The 15,621-nt window shown below is 45.7% G+C and overlaps 2 protein-coding genes across 13 annotated transcripts in view; both read left to right on the top strand.

Annotated features, from left to right (window-relative positions):
- The window catches only part of LOC128327145 (broad substrate specificity ATP-binding cassette transporter ABCG2-like), a 49,544-nt gene extending 39,821 nt beyond the window's left edge, over positions 1 to 9,723 (top strand). For all 6 annotated transcript variants that reach the window (XM_053255470.1, XM_053255471.1, XM_053255475.1 and 3 more), the window contains 4 exons: positions 2,104 to 2,258; positions 4,138 to 4,227; positions 6,020 to 6,120; positions 8,558 to 9,723. In XM_053255470.1, the coding sequence (XP_053111445.1) occupies positions 2,104 to 2,258; positions 4,138 to 4,227; positions 6,020 to 6,120; positions 8,558 to 8,705 (494 nt within the window). In that variant the 3' untranslated portion in view covers positions 8,706 to 9,723. The remainder of the gene's footprint in view (positions 1 to 2,103; positions 2,259 to 4,137; positions 4,228 to 6,019; positions 6,121 to 8,557) is intronic.
- A 1,739-nt stretch (positions 9,724 to 11,462) lies between these two features.
- Positions 11,463 to 15,621, top strand: part of LOC128328414 (broad substrate specificity ATP-binding cassette transporter ABCG2-like) — a 46,188-nt gene continuing 42,029 nt past the window's right edge. For 3 of the 7 annotated variants that reach the window (XR_008309194.1, XR_008309193.1, XM_053258386.1), the window contains exon 1: positions 11,464 to 11,680. Coding sequence is in view for 3 of the 7 variants with exons in the window: in XM_053258386.1 (XP_053114361.1) it covers positions 11,670 to 11,680 (11 nt within the window). In the remaining 4 variants the exon portion in view is untranslated. Of the gene's footprint in view, positions 11,681 to 11,777; positions 11,925 to 13,249; positions 13,455 to 15,621 lie in introns of those variants that run through there. The other 4 variants (XM_053258387.1, XM_053258389.1, XM_053258385.1 and 1 more) reach the window with 4 other exon arrangements.

Here is a 15,621-nt window from a genome sequence, read left to right as displayed (position 1 = left end):
ACTCTCATGACCCCACTTTCACTTTTTCACACTCTCATTTACTAAGAATATGATGAATGGATCAATCTAGCACACTGCACCTTATGAAGAAAAACCTCAAAAATTCATCAAAATTCAGCCCTCTGCCCAATCACTCTGAAATTGGGGATGGGTGGTAGCCTCCACCCATTAGGCACTATCTACCAGCCCACCCCACTCTTTTGGGGCAGATCCACTTTCTGCCCCCAATCTGCCCCAAAGACACCAAAACTTCAAAAATTCCCCAAAAAATCAGCCCTCTGCCCAATCCCCCTGAAATGGGTAGCCTGCACCCATTGGGCACTACCACCCCACCCCACTCTTCTGCCCTTTCTGCCCCAATATGCCCCAATCTGCCCCAAAGACACGAAAACCTCAGAAATTCCGCAAAAACCAGCCCTTTGACCAATCCCCCTGAAATTGGGGTGGTAGCCTGCACCCATTAGGCACTACCACCCCACCCCACTCTTTTTGCCCAGATCCCATGCTATGCCCCCGAACTGCCCCAAAGTCACTAAAACTTCAAAAATTCCCCCAAAATCGGTCATGAGCCGAATCACTCGAATTTTTCAGCCTCGAAATTCGGGTGATTCGGCTCGGCCCTGAAAAATATCGGGGGCCATCGGGGGTGATTCGGTTCAGCCCCGAATCACCCGAAATTGCTCATTTCAGGCACAGATCGTGCCTGAAATTTTTTGCACATCCCTAGTCTTGAGCTTCCTGCCCTTTCCCTATTCCTTCTTGCCAGAATAAGTAGTTAATAATGCACCCAGGGGCTCTTACATTAATTTGCAAGCAGGATCTTCTGGTTGGTTGTGAACATCTTCTTGAGGTGAGCAGGGCAGGAGAGGAGCAGACAAATTATTTAGTTGTTGTTGTTGTTATTGGCTGACCTCCAGACTAACGCTGTCCTAGTGCAAACATGTTGCACAAGTGCAAGAATGTTATGGTGCCCAGTTCCGCTCAGTTGGGAGCTTGTATTTCTAACTAGTGCTGGTGCAGCAGGGTGGGCTCCTCCTATAAAACCTCTTCCTCAGTTCAGTTTCATTGCAGGGTATGATGCAGAACTATCCACTCTCCTTGTTGCACAGGCAGACAAAGCGTGCAAGACGCTGAGCAGCTCTGAGCGTCTGCTCAACTACATTACCTTCGTGCATGGTCACATCTTTGCTTGTTGTGCTCTTGCAGCATTAGTCTAGATGTCCGCCATTATTATTAAGAATATTGCTTGAGACCACTGCTTGACCAAGAATATTGCTTCAGACCAGCTCACCATCAAACATGGGGTAGCATCTCAAAAGCCACATTATGGCTGAGAAGGTCATAGGAAGCTGCCTTATACCGAATCAGACCATTGGCCTATCTAGCTCAGTATTGTCTACACAGACTGGCAGTGGCTTCTCCAAGGTTGGAGGCAGGATTCTCTATCTTGGAGATGCCAGGGAGGGAACTTGTAACCTTCTGCGTGTAAGCATGCAGGTGCTCTTCCCAGAATGGCCCCATCCCCAAGGGGAATAACTTACAGTGCTCACATGCGATCACCCATCCAAATGCCAACCAGGGTAGACTGCTTAGCAAAGCAGACTATTTATGCTTGGCCAATTTATGGACAAGACCAGCTCTCCATTAACTGACTATAAGTGGGTCATGGGGCTTTGATACTGACTAGGGCAGCAGTGCCAGTGGATTTGGATATTTAACCCTTTCTTGCTAGGCTGTTTTTCTGATCTAAATGGCCTTCTGATAGTATTAGCATCCCCTCTCCAGTGAAAAGGTTACTCTATCAAACCTGGATTTTTCTACTGCAGATCTAGTAGCATATTTGAGAGGGCAATTTAGGTCATGAGGGATGAGGGTTAAACCTGCTTCTCCAAGGGGTCCTGTGTTGCTAAAGATTAGAGTCCTTTGTAGCTCCTTTAAAGTAAAAAAACCGAACAAACAAAAAACATATTGGGAGATCCATGAATCTCTTCTGCAGCCATGAATATTCTGCATCATGTATGAAACTAATGTAACTAGTAATAGAGTACCATGTTTGCCAAAGAGCATACCAACACTAAGGTGGTTCTTTTTCTGTTCCCTAAGGTCTCAAACCAACGGCAGAGGCCTTCTTTATCATGATGTTTACCCTGATGATGGTATCCTATACAGCTACTTCTATGGCGCTGGCTATTGCTGCAGGACAGAGTGTGGTAGCTGTAGCAAATTTACTCATGACCATCTCATTTGTTTTTATGATTGTAAGTACACTTACATTTAGGGTGATAGGGAGAGTTCACTGCTATCCCTATTAAATCAGCAGTCAAGTGAGCAAAGAGGCACCTTAAAGTGGTGATTATCCTTATTGAGCAGGAGGAGAGCAACTGGCCCTATCCATCCCCAGCAGAGCATCCTTCCAGTGGCTGTTGCTGGTGTCTGTCATATGTTTCTTTTTTTTAGCTTGGGAGTCCTTTGGGGACAGGGAGCCATTTTATTTATTTATATCTATGTAAACCGCTTTGGGAACTTTTGTTGAAAAGTGGTATATAAATATTCATCATCGTAGTATCCTGCCTGCGAGGTGACAGTCAGTTGCTCCTGCTGTCTGTGCCATCTACCTCAGAGTTTGGAGAAATGCTGCCAGAGGTGAGCCTTTTAAGCTGGTTGTCCCCAGATTGTGGAACCTCTTCTCAGAAGAGGCAATGGAAGTTTCTTTTGTCTTTGATTTTATCAAGCCTTTGAGAGAAACTGCTTCTCTGAAATGTAATGCTGTAGCTTTAAGGGACAGCCCTTCCATGAGAAGAGGTGAGGCTGTTGCCTCAGACAGCAGATTATTGGGGCACCAGTGAGGTGGCACAGCCACCTAATGGCGCAGCAAGGAAATGACTTGACTAGCAAGCCAGAGGTTGCCGGTTCGAAACCCCTCTGGTGTGTTTCCCAGACTATGGGAAGCACCTCTATTGGGCAGCAGCAATATAGGAAGGTGCTGAAAGGCATCATCTCATACTGTGTGGGAGATGGCAATGGTAAACCCCTCCTGTATTCTACCAAAGACAAGCACAAGGCTCTGTGGTCACCAGGAGCTGACATCCACTTGATGGCACAACTTGACCTTTCGTGAGTTGGCAGGATGCTCTTTTGCCCTCTGCTTTTAAAAAGTGTGGGAGAAAGGAAGGAGCAGGCACAGAGTGAGGCTGTTTTCACAAGCAACCAAGACCGGGCCAGGGCCGCTAAGCCCGGACTTGGCTGCCCATGGGAACTGCCCGGTGCCATGGGGCCCTCGTTGGCAGCATCTCAGCGCCAAACCCGGCTAACCAGCCAGGCTGTTAAATGAGGTTAAAGGAGCAATCACCCCCTTTACCCTGTTTAATTGACTGTGTGTCGGCACCGGCTGCTTGTAGCTGAGCTGGTGCTGAAACAATGACAGGCACCTCCCCCCCCCCCACAATGCACTGTGCACATGCACGGTGAGTTGTGGGATTTCTGGGGGCCGGGATGATGCGTCTCAACCCTCGCAGCTCCATGAGTGGATTGTCAGCTGAGTCATGCAAGAACCTTGGCCTGTACTTAGTTGTCTGTTCAAGCTGACATGTCTAATGCAGTTTCCTAATAAATCTCCCCACTTCTGGTAGCAAGATGTTTGAAAAATAAAAACAAGTCCTCTTTGTCTTGATGTAGTACCAAAACATACTACAGTCATTTTTTGACAGCCTTGCTGCAATGTGGACTAGTACCTGCTTTTGGAACAATTGAATCAAAACAACCTGGATGCATTGTATTGGAGGCAAATGTATCCCGGTGCCATCGGTTGCTTATGCATCCCGATGTAGTTAAGTCAAATGACAAGGCTGACCTTTTCTGATCCCCCCCCCCACACTTTTTTTGCATCAGTACTGAATGGAATTCTTGGATGTTGTATTTCACATAGGACCTGCTCAGGGTTATACCTTTGCATACAGTGCTTGGAGATTGCTTGATGCAAAGCGTTACAGAAAAAAGGAACAGCAAGAACACATAACCATCTAAGGAGTTACTGGCGTTCATGGAAGAATTGTTCAGCCTAATGTTAATAGTAAAATAAAACTACAAAGTGTCATTGAAAACTGGGTTTTGATCTGTTATGGTTTTATTTGTATACAGATTTTCTCCGGGCTGTTGGTAAATCTCACCAGTATAATGTCTTGGCTTTCTTGGCTCCAGTACTTCAGCATCCCTCGATATGGCATGACAGTAAGTGCTCAAGTGTCGTGTGTTGTGCTTAGAAGCGTTCTTTAAAAAAAAAAAAAGGCACATCTCCATCTCTAATGGCCTTACATAGGAACATAGGAAGCTGCCATATACTGAGTCAGACTATTGGTCTATCTAGCTCAGTATTGTCTACACAGACTGGCAGCAACTTCTCCAAGGTTGCAGGCAGGAGTCTCTCTCTCAGCCCTATCTTGGAGATGCCAGGGAGGGAGCTTGGAACCTTCTGCCGCAATCATGCTAAGCTCTGGGAAAAGCAGAAAGTTCCAAGTTCCCTCCCTGGCTTCTCCAAGATAGGGCTGAGATTCCTGTCTGCAACCTGCAGCCACTGCCAGTCTGTGAAGACAATACTGAGCTAGATAGACCAATGGTCTGACTCAGTATGTGGCAGCTTCCTATGTTCCTATGTAAATATGCTCTTCCCAGAGTGGCCCCATCCCCTAAGGGGAATACCTTACAGTGCTCACAAATGTAGTCTCCCATTCAAAAAATAAACCAGGGCAGACCCTGCTTAGCAAGGCAGACAATTCATGCTTGCTACAAGACCAGCCAGAGGCCATGTTAGTCTATGGCACCAAAGCTTTTCGCTCCTTAAAATCTAACCAATCATAGCCCACAGTCATAGTTAAAGATGTATTAATCTTTAGGGTTCTGTAAGACACCTTGTTATCAGAGATTCAGCTCTAACTTCGAACTGCAGTAAACGTGCTTGTATGCCCTAAGATGGGGTGTCCAACCTGAGGCTCTTCAGCTACTGTTGGACTACAACTCCCATTGCAACTTATTGCAGCTGGGGGTGATGGGAGTTGTAGTCCAACAAGAGGAGAGCTGGTCTTGTGGTAGCAACGCAAGCATGACTTGTCCCCTTAGCTAAGCAGGGTCTGCCCTGGTTGCATATAAATGGGAGACTTGATGTGTGAGCACTGGAAGATATTCCGCTCAGGGGATGGAACCGCCACTCTGGGAAGAGCAGAAGGTTTCAAGTTCCCTCCCTGGCAGCATCTCCCAGATAGGGCTGAGAGAGATTCCTGCCTGCAACCTTGAAGAAGCCGCTGCCAGTCTGTGTAGTCAATACTGAGCTGGATGGACTGATGGTCTGACTCAGTATATGGCAGCTTCCTATGTAACAGCTAGAGAGCTTGAGGTTGGTCTCCCTCAAGCCAGGGAATTCATGTCACGTACACTCTCAGTACTCCTCACAACAATCCTGATAGGTAGGCCTGTATTAAGAATGCCCTACTTCAGATGTGGGCGGAGGCTAAAGAGTAATGGTTTACCTAGGTCCACCCTGAGCTGGTTGGCCACAGCACGCAATTATGAAGGAGATGCCCTTCCCTCGATTGCATCGTGGGAGCCATTCATCCCAATGGCCTTTTGGCATTTGTCCAATGCATTATATTTGTCCAAATGGCCCTTAATTGTTTAAATTGTTAATATTTGAAGCGGCAGTAGAGGGGGCCATTCCGATGAACAGTCCAAGCAATAAAGGGGTGCGCCGGTATAGCATCAAGACGTCTGCCAAGGATGTCCCAACAGGCGTCCCAACAGCCCGTCCCCTTCATAACTGTATTGTCTGAATCAGCTCCCAGCGACTTTTTAACCAAGTTGAGCACTAAACAAAGGACTTCTACCCTCACAGCTTATTCTCTAGCTTAGACCAGCCAGGAGAAAAGAATACCACCCAAACGACAGCACTGATGGCACTGGTGCAATGAAACCAAGCTCTCTTGCTTTGACGTGTTTTTATATCGTTCTGTTTTGTTCCTTCTCTTCAAAGGCAATGCAGATTAATGAGTTTACTGGTCTAGATTTCTGTAACCTTGCAACAAACGGAAGCTGGAGCCACCCCAACTGTACAGATGTTAGCAAACTGCAGATGTAAGTAAAGGTAAAGTTGCGCCATCGAGTCGGTGTCGACTCCTGGCGCCCACAGAGCCCTGTGGTTGTCTTTGGTAAAATACAGGAGGGGTTGACCATTGCCTCCTCCCGCACAGTTTGAGATGATGCCTTTCAGCATCTTCCTATATCGCTGCTGCTCGATATAGTACCAGCCGGGAATCGAACCGGCAACCTCTGGCTTGCTAGTCAAGTCATTTCCCCCACTGTGCCATTAGATGGCTCAATGCAGACATAAGTACCAGTCCTTTAATTCCAACCAGTCCTGCTCGATCAGGCTGGGGGCATGCACAGTTCTGGCAAGAGGGCTGGCCACACTCACATACCATTTGGGATACATACGGAAGAACAAGAACTTTGGGGGTGGGGGGAGGAGGGAAATAATATGTCATTATTATGACCTACTATAGGATGGTTTATGATGGCTGGCTGTAGTCCCGAGACCATTTAAATGAGGGATCCAGAACTGGAAACATCTGGGGCAGATCAGGCCCTGTGAGCAGTAGTGTCTGCTTTGCATTAAGTGCAAATAAGAAAATGGAAATACAGTATTAAAATATACAAAGTCTGCTTGCATTAATCTCAGTGGCTTGTACACTGCACAGACCTTGGGCACGGGTTGTGGAGGTGGGGCCCATCCATGCCTACTAAGCTGTGTCATTGCTGTTCCAGTGCTGCTCCCATCATTATTATTAATTATTATTACTTATTACATTTATATCCCGCTCTTCCTCCAAGGAGCCCAGAGCGGTGAGTGTACTACATACTTGAGTTTCTCTTTCACAACAACCCTGTGAAGTCATTGGAGCAGTGATGATACAGGCATGGAAGCTCCCTGCCTCCCAGAGGTGCCGCTAGGTAATTTTGGAGCCTGGACCTAAAGGCCTTTGGAGGGCCCGCATCTCCTGCTTTGGAGCGCATCCCCCCCACCGCCTCCACACTGTGGCACATGCAGTATTTTTAACACATGGGGTCTTCGGGGCACAAACGGCAACTGAACTCACAAGAATGTAAGAATATAAAACAGGTATATTTCTGCAAATAGGCATTAGCAGAAGCATTTCAACACACAATTTGACATATTCCTACCCCACAGATTTCTTTCCCCAGTCCCCCTCTGATTCTAAAGTAGAGGTCACATTCAGCTGCCTGGCACAGTGGCAGGCCAGTGCCACCCAGGACAGAGTAAGGAGGATTTGGAGGCCCCCAGGGGGTGTGCAGGCCCTGGACTTTGGCCTGGAAGTCCAGGGGTAAGAGCACCTCTGCCCCTTCCACAGTCAGCACCCATCTGCTTTTAAGTACAGTAGTTGCATCTCACTGAAACTGACGGTGGATTATGAAGTGTCTAAGCCAATATAATAACCACAGATGTAAAACAATTCCTCATGGAGTGTTTGTATGTGTGCAGAGAGCTCATGTACATTTTATCAACTTTGGCTATCGTTTGTCTGTAAATTTTATGAAAAGTCAGTCCAAATGGGAGTGATACAATAGTAGGCAGACTTCAGGCTTATGGGATCTACTGTGGTTTTTTCCTTTGTTTTATTACAACCCACCTAGAACCAGATGCAAAACAGTGGCTCTGGGAGGCAGGAATAAAACAAAGGTACAGGGTGTCTCTGAACATGTTCAGTTCTAGGATTGTTTTTCTAGTACCAGAACTGACCTCCCCTTCCTTGCCCACAAAAACTAACTCCTGGTTTCTCGTTCCACCAAGCTTTCTTTCTTTCAGTCTACTACAGAAAGAAAGAAAGAATTCTAAGTAGAACAAATGGAATCTACTTTCCGCTTTTAACATGCTACTCTTACCAGGACCCGCCTTCTATATGCTATGAATTTTGTTTGTATCCAACTGTTGGCACATGCTTTACAGCGGGGTTTTACTTGTACTTGGAGTGGCCTCCAACTGGAACCACCATGGTGGGCCAGTGAAAGAATAGCCCTGCCAGGGTCCTCCAGGACCTCCTCCCATGTGATGTGGATATGGTCTTTTATCAGACCCATTGCACATTGGTTACTATCAAACCCATTGCAAAGGGGTTACAAAGGGGTGTTTATACTTTGTGTGGCTGCCATCTTGAAACAACATGGCAGAGAGGCAAAAGACAAACCCCACCTAAAAACACCAACCCTAGGATCCCCTCCCATGTGCTATGAATTTGGTTTGTATTGGACTGTAAATGCAAGAATTATTAAAGGAGGACACACAGTCACCCACAGAGGCATGGTGATCATATAAGTCATCTTTGTTTTGGAAGATAGGCCAGAAATGTCTTTTTGTTGTTTCTGCTGTGGTCCTTCCTGATATACTGCAAGTTGCCCAGTAGTCTAGCAGTAGATTGCAATCTGCCTACCCTTGATATAATACATAGCAAACAAAGGGTGGATTCTTAAAACCTCTGCTGGTGCTTCTTTGCAGGTGTACTGGAGAACAATATCTGAAATCCCAAGGAATCGATGCAACTGCGTGGGGCCTGTGGCAGAATCACCTTGCACTTGCTTGCATGATCATCATTTTCCTTACTATTTCATACCTGAAGTTGCTGTTCATGAAAAAGTTCTCTTAACGTGTAAATAAGCTGTGATGTCCTAAGTAGGAAGGCTAGAGAATAGGCTACTGTTTTGTTAAAAGTATTCTTGTGTACTTAATATTTTGTAACTGAACATATAATGAACAAAATATCTGCAGTTATAGTACACCCAAATGTTATCTTATGTGGACATGGTATAATTATATAGTGTAGCACTTGCTGCTCTAGAATAACATTCTAGAGCACGATTTATAGCTGGCATGATCCACTCAAGATTAAGCTCTGTCAATTTCAAAGCAAAAGAGTTCTTCTCCCACTGAAACCAAAGGGACTTAAAGTTCTTAATTCTGGCCAGAATCACACCCAATATTTGTTAAAATGCAACTTTGAGGCTCACCTCTTACTTTGAGAAACCTGGCCGGTAAAGGCATCATCACGCTAACTGCAATTCTAACATAAAAGGAAGCCCTGTTGAACACAGTGGGACTTATTTCAGAGTAAACCCATTTGGATTTCTGAAGTTAATCAGTTTTTGTGCAGAGAATTATAGAATACTAGTGTTGCTGTTAATAATATGACTATAGACAGCACTTTATCTCCAGTGCATGGTCAGGCACAGTGGAAGGGGCTAGCCACATGTTAGGCAATAATGTACCCATTAAAGTCTCAACACTAGTTTTAGTTTTTTGAAGAAATACAGCTTTGGGGGAGTGACTGGGTGGGGAGAAAGGGGTGCTTAATGCTTTCCTCACTTCAAATTGCTTCCCCAATCCAGGGGCTTCGCCTCCTCTGTGGGGTTTCAAATGATCTTGCCCACACATAGAAAATGAAAGCTATTTCATTGCATTGTTGGACTTGAACCAACATATTATTTACCTCAAGAGCCAGTCAGTCAGTTGGCATTCCTGATGTTTCATCTAGAAACATTTATATTTAGGGCATCCAGTAAGTGGAGTTTAGAATATAAATGAGCATATAGCTAATGGATAATGTTTTATCAAACATTTTACATAAAGGACCACATTCCTCAAAGTGCAATCAATTATAAACAACCAGTACAGTATCGAGTTTTTCTGATTTTCTAAAAAAAGTGTCTCCTTTCTGTGAATTTCTGTATCCCATTCTGAGCTCAGGGTAGCAGGAGGGGGGAACCTCTTGAGCCAAGGGTGGGCACCCCAGGACTTTGCACACATTGCTTTTGCTCTATTCAGATATTTGCATTATACATGCCTACAGGTGTCTATACACTCATATGTTTGTGTGAATGACTGTACCTGAATTCATTTTAAAAGTGAATATACAGTCACCCCTTGCCAACTGTGAGGGTTCTGTTCCAGCAAAACCTCGCTGTTGGCAAATTTGCGGTTGGCAAGCAATTGAAATTGATGGGAAACAGGGGATTAGGGGAACTGTGGTTGTGAAAAGGCCAAAAAAATCAAGGACAAAATACAAATAATTGCCAAAAATCACCCAGAATCCCTTAAAATCACCAAGAATAAGCAAAAGGAGTGAGCAAATTGGACCTCTGGAAAATTTTGAACCCTCCCCGAATTGCTTGAAGGCACTTTTGAACCCCCCCAAACCATTCAAAAGTCACTTTAAATCATGAGGAGATAGGAACATAGGAAGCTGCCTATGGAAGCCAGACTATAGGTCCATCTAGCTCAGTATTGCTTACACAGACTGGCAGCGGCTTCTCCAAGGTTGTAGGCAAGAATCTCTCTCAGCCCTATCTTGGAGAAGCCAGGGAGGGAACTTGAAACCTTCTGCTCTTCCCAGAGTGGCGGTTCCATCCCCTGAGGGGAATATCTTGCAGTGCTCACACATCAAGTCTCCCATTCATATGCAACCAGGGCAGACCCTGCTTAGTTAAGGGGACAAGTTATGCTTGCTACTACAAGACCAGCAAGAGGAATGAGCAGATTGAACATCTGAACCCCACCCCCCACCCCAAATTGTGGGGAATCCCCCCATCACACAAAAATCTCACCAAACCTATTACTCAGGTCATGGTTGGTGACACCAGTCACAATTTCCCAGTCCTGGATACTCACAACGACGGTTAGCAAGGTATGACTGTAAATACAAGCTGCTCTAATGTAGTGTACAGACAGGAAGCATACTACTGTAGTGTTGAATACAACTGGTAAATAACTATGTCTGCACACAGGTTATACATATGTTGAACATAATGTGTGAATGGAGCTTTTATCTCACTTTGATCTTCTCAAAGAGATCTTGTACCTCTACTATCAACCCCCTGCCCTTGCTATCTAGTTTCTTAAGCTTGTAAGACTGAGAGCAGGGGAGTTGCATCTGTTGTTCTTTATGTACAGCATCTTGCTTCTGCAGGTGCTCTAGAAATAAATAATAGTTTCAGAGATGAAGTCAGTTCATGGTTCCATCCAGTCTCCCTGAAAATAATCCATGCAAACAAACATTAGTGACCTGAACAGTTCTCAACTGGAGAAAAACCTGTCCTCAACTGGATAGATAGGACTAACTCGGGCAGATGCACCACACCGAATAAAGTTAATATAAAACACATAATTTCAAATAAAGAAACACATAAATGCAATTTTGCAGGGGGAGGGAACACCATATAGCTGCAAATAAAAACATAAATGCAACTTTGCAAAACAAAAATAAAACCCCGACAATTTATATCGCGACACGGAGCATAATTCAGTAGTCCCTGCTGCTCCGTCGACCACTTTGCTCTGCTTCAACAAGTCCCGCCCACTTCTGAGTACTCCGCGGGCGGGGGAGATGCGGCGCGTTAGAACCCGCGGAACGGACCAACCTGGAGCCGTTATTCAGCGGGGAGACGGGGAGGGGCCCGGCCCAGTTGGGACTTGCAAAGTTAGCCAATCAGCGGGGAAGCTCTCCGCTCCCTACGACGCTCACCTGGGCGCGTTGCTCTCTCTGCCGGCGGGTCTGCTGCATCTCAGCTGGATTCTTATCTCTCCAGCGGTATCTCCGCTGAGTACATTAAGGAAGATGATTCAGCGGTGAGGCGGGTCAAGGGGGAGGAGAAGGGGGATTGGTGGGGGTTAAAAGCCTGTGTTTCATACCTTGGGCGTTGTTGAGGAGGTGCATTGGTAGATTGCGGGGAAGAGAGAAATTTCTTTTTAAAAAGTTGGGGGGAAAGTGGAGAAATTCCCAGCCAGGGAACTGTAAACAGATACCAGCGTAGGGCTGCTACTTTCAAATTAGTTGGAACTGCCCGTTCCTGTGCCACACTGTACTCACCAGGTACTCATGTGCTTAAAAATTGGGGTGTTAGGGATACCTGGATCTTGTGTGTCCATTTGGGGGAGTGGTCTTATTTTAAACGAAAAGGAACATATCCTGAAACTGTGCATGGTTTCAGGTTACAAAACGTATCTTACCCAAGCACCCTTCAACATCTTGTCTCTCCACTTCATGTATTTGCTGAAGTAGGTTCTTGCCTAGGAAGCCTAATGGTGCAATATGTTTGCTGATCTTTAAGGTGTCCTAGCTGCCTTCGCTTTTGGTGCAGTGGCCGTTCTGCATGTTCACAGGCCAACCCAAATTTGTCACAATGAAGTGTTGCACCAGTCGCTGCTCACTGATGAGGGTACTCGTTGAATACATGCATGAGCCACGTTTATGCTCTGAGTTTTTAAAGTGTACACCTCCTTCAGACACTGGAGAGAAAGACACTACTGGGTGAGATTATTCATGTAAGACAGCTCCTTATACACTTTTTAGAAAGTCTGGCTCTTGTGCATAAAGTACACAGCCTCCAAGGACTTGAAAACACACACACACACACACACACATAGAAGGAAATCAAATGGTTTGCAAAATGGCGACATCTCTGTTGTGGGAGAAGTGGGAAGCCTTTTTCTTTGTGCTGTTCTTATGGGGGAAAAAAACCTGGATCAATGTGTATTATGTGCAGGACCTGTAAAGTGGGGAAATGCATAGATCCCAAAGAATTAAATAAAGTATAAAGGATAAGAGGAATGGGGAAGGGGAGCAAAAGAAAAGCCTATAGTCGTACAGGAGTTCCCAACCTTGGGTCCCCACATGTTATTGGACTACAGCTCCCATCATCTTTGGCTGTTGTGACTGGGGATGATGGGAGTTGTAGTCCAACAGCATCTGGGGACCCAAGGGTGGGAACTTTGCCGTATTATATTGCAGATATATCTAGCATGAAGCCCATGCAGCTGCATCTTGCACAGTAGTAACAATAGCTATGAATGGGGGAAGAATTACGTGTTCTTAGGTAGAAAATGAGTTCTTGTAATACATGTTATTCCCACAATAGGAAAATTGAGAGAAGTAAATAACATTAACATTAATCCTTAGATAGCACATAGCATGGGATTCTAAAAGCAATTCTTGTGTTTATAACTCAGCATTAAGCACTCCCAACTTGCAAAATGAGAAGCAGCTCTTTGAGTTTACTTCTAAAGCGCCAGAAGAATAACAAGAAACATATTAGCAACTAGGAACATCCAATTATCTGTCAGCAGGTGTATTTGTTTAGCCAAACAAAATTCACTAATACAAGCAGGTTAAAACAAGATTTAAAATCTGTGCTGTAGCCACATTTGGAAGACTGTCCTGGTTACTTCGTATCGTAAAAGATATTGTGCAAGAAAAGCTGCAGAAATGGACAACCAAAATCATTAAGATACAGAAACAGACATCCGAAATCATCAAGAAGTTGGAGTACCTCCCATATGAAGCTTTTTGATTTAGGAAAAAAAAGATGACTGTGTGGGGGAGATATGAAAGAGATTGATAAACGTAAGCATTGTGTGAGGACAATAGGTCCTCCCGCCCTTGGGATAATTTTATTAAAGTTGGTATATAAATCTAACAATAAAACCAAAAACCAAATAAACAAATTTGGACTGGAATTGGGGGTTTCTGGCCCCAACGCATGTTAAGGCAGTATGTCTCTCCAGTTAGCTAAGCTCACGTTCAGTCTCACAGGTTCAGATGAACAATCTTCAGTTCCATTGAAAGCATAATTTAAACACAAACCTCTTGTAAATGCCGGGGGCTGAATACTTGGCTGTGGGAAGATGGTAAATGAAAGATTAACAAGCTTGAATTGGGCAGATGAGACGAGGTAGGATGGGTTTGGATGGAATCAATGAGGTGTATAAGAATCCTATTTGCACATTATGTACACACATAATTCACACGTGTACTGTCTGCGTACTCATGTACAGATCTGTACACATATACATTAGAACACTTCCTATCATCTACTGTGCCTGCCCATTTTAAAATGAATCAATGTACAGTCATCCACACACAAAGACACGTGTGCAGACACTTGTATGCATGCACAACTTAATGTCTGAATAGGGCTAAGATGGAAAGAGGCTGGATTAGAGCCTTTTCCACACATTATGTTCAGCACATGTACAATCTGTGTACAGTGTACACATGCACAGATCTGTACACATATGTAGTAATCCATGTGCTATGTTCAACACAGGTACATTTCTTATCTGTACCCTGCATCTGAGGAGACCTGTACCCTGGTTCACTCTTAAAATGAATGTACAGTCATTCACAGAAAAAAGTATACCTGTGTACAGACACGTGTATGCGCATGGAATATCTGTATACAAGCCGACCCCGCACAGAGCATCTGTGCGCTCTTTGGGGCTGGCTACCTCTCTCTCCTCCCGCCTCAGTCTCCGGCCTGGCCGAGTGCGGCCGCCATCACGGCCGGGTCCGCTGCTACCTTGCATCCGGGCCTGCCGCCGCCTCCGCGGCTGCACCGGACCCACCAACACACCGGACCTGCCGCCTCATCTCGCCTCCGCGGCTGCCCGACCATAGCCCACTACTGCCGCCGCGGCTGCCCGGCAAGCCAATTCTTCCGCGGCTGGGGCCCGGGCCAGGCCCGCTGCCTTGCCTTCGCAGCTGCCCAGCCACCAATTCTCCTGGGTGAGCCTTAGCCAATCAGGCGCCCCTGCAGCCCAGCCAATCAGCTGGGCTGCCGGGACACACATTCGAAAGGCACACCCAGGAGAATTATATAGATAGATAGATACTTCTCTTAGGCATATCCGGCGCTAATCCCATGTGTGGCAGCTCTCTCAAGAGTTTGTGAGCAAGCTGCCAGCAGGGGAAGAGGAAAGCGGCGGTGCCGGAGGCGAGGCGGGAAACAAAATCGTGTGGGAGGGAAACAAAATGGTGGGGGTGGGCAGGAGAAAACCGGCAGGGGGAGAAAACAGCAGCGGCGGGCAGGGCAAGAAAACAGCGGTGGTGGGCAGGAGGGCAGGTGGGGGAAGCAAGTGGTGGTGGCTGGTGGGCAGGGAAAGAAATTGGCAGCGGCGGGCAGGCAGGGGAAACTAGAGGCACAGATGCTCTGTGCCTGGCCCATCTAGTAATATCTGAATAGGGCTTAGGTGAAAAGATAATGCGAGAATAGGTCTTTCCAAGCTGTAGCTCTCTAAGTTGGATTTAGGAGAGTGTTCTTGCTACGGTTCAAGCTTATGCTAACCAAGAGTAAAGCTACTAATTAGGGATATTCAATTACAGCCTCATAACAAACAGAAAGGTCTAATTAATTGCTCATCAAAGGGAAACTAAAACATTTCTAAATATAGAGGCTGGCGGGGGGGGGGGGCGGGGTAGCATACCAACCAAGACAACAGCCTCTTGGGGCAGAACAGGGGACATCTAGTCAAATGGATGGATTCTGATAGAGAAAAGAAAGAGCTTCTTCACACAACACATACTTGATTTATGGAATTCATTGCCAGAAGATGTGGTGATGGCCCTGAGCAACTGGGGAAGAGGTGGGATAAAAATGAAATGGAATAATTATCATAGAATTACCATAAGTAACTGTAATTTCAAAGTACTATTCCAAGGGTCCTTAGCTCAGGGGTTCTCAAACTTGGGTCCCCAGATGTTGTTGGACTTCAACTCCACTATCTCCAACCAC

This window comes from Hemicordylus capensis, chromosome 5, assembly GCF_027244095.1.
Source record: "Hemicordylus capensis ecotype Gifberg chromosome 5, rHemCap1.1.pri, whole genome shotgun sequence".
NCBI classification, from domain to species: domain Eukaryota; kingdom Metazoa; phylum Chordata; class Lepidosauria; order Squamata; family Cordylidae; genus Hemicordylus; species Hemicordylus capensis.
This window is presented reverse-complemented; position numbering and strand designations above follow the sequence as displayed.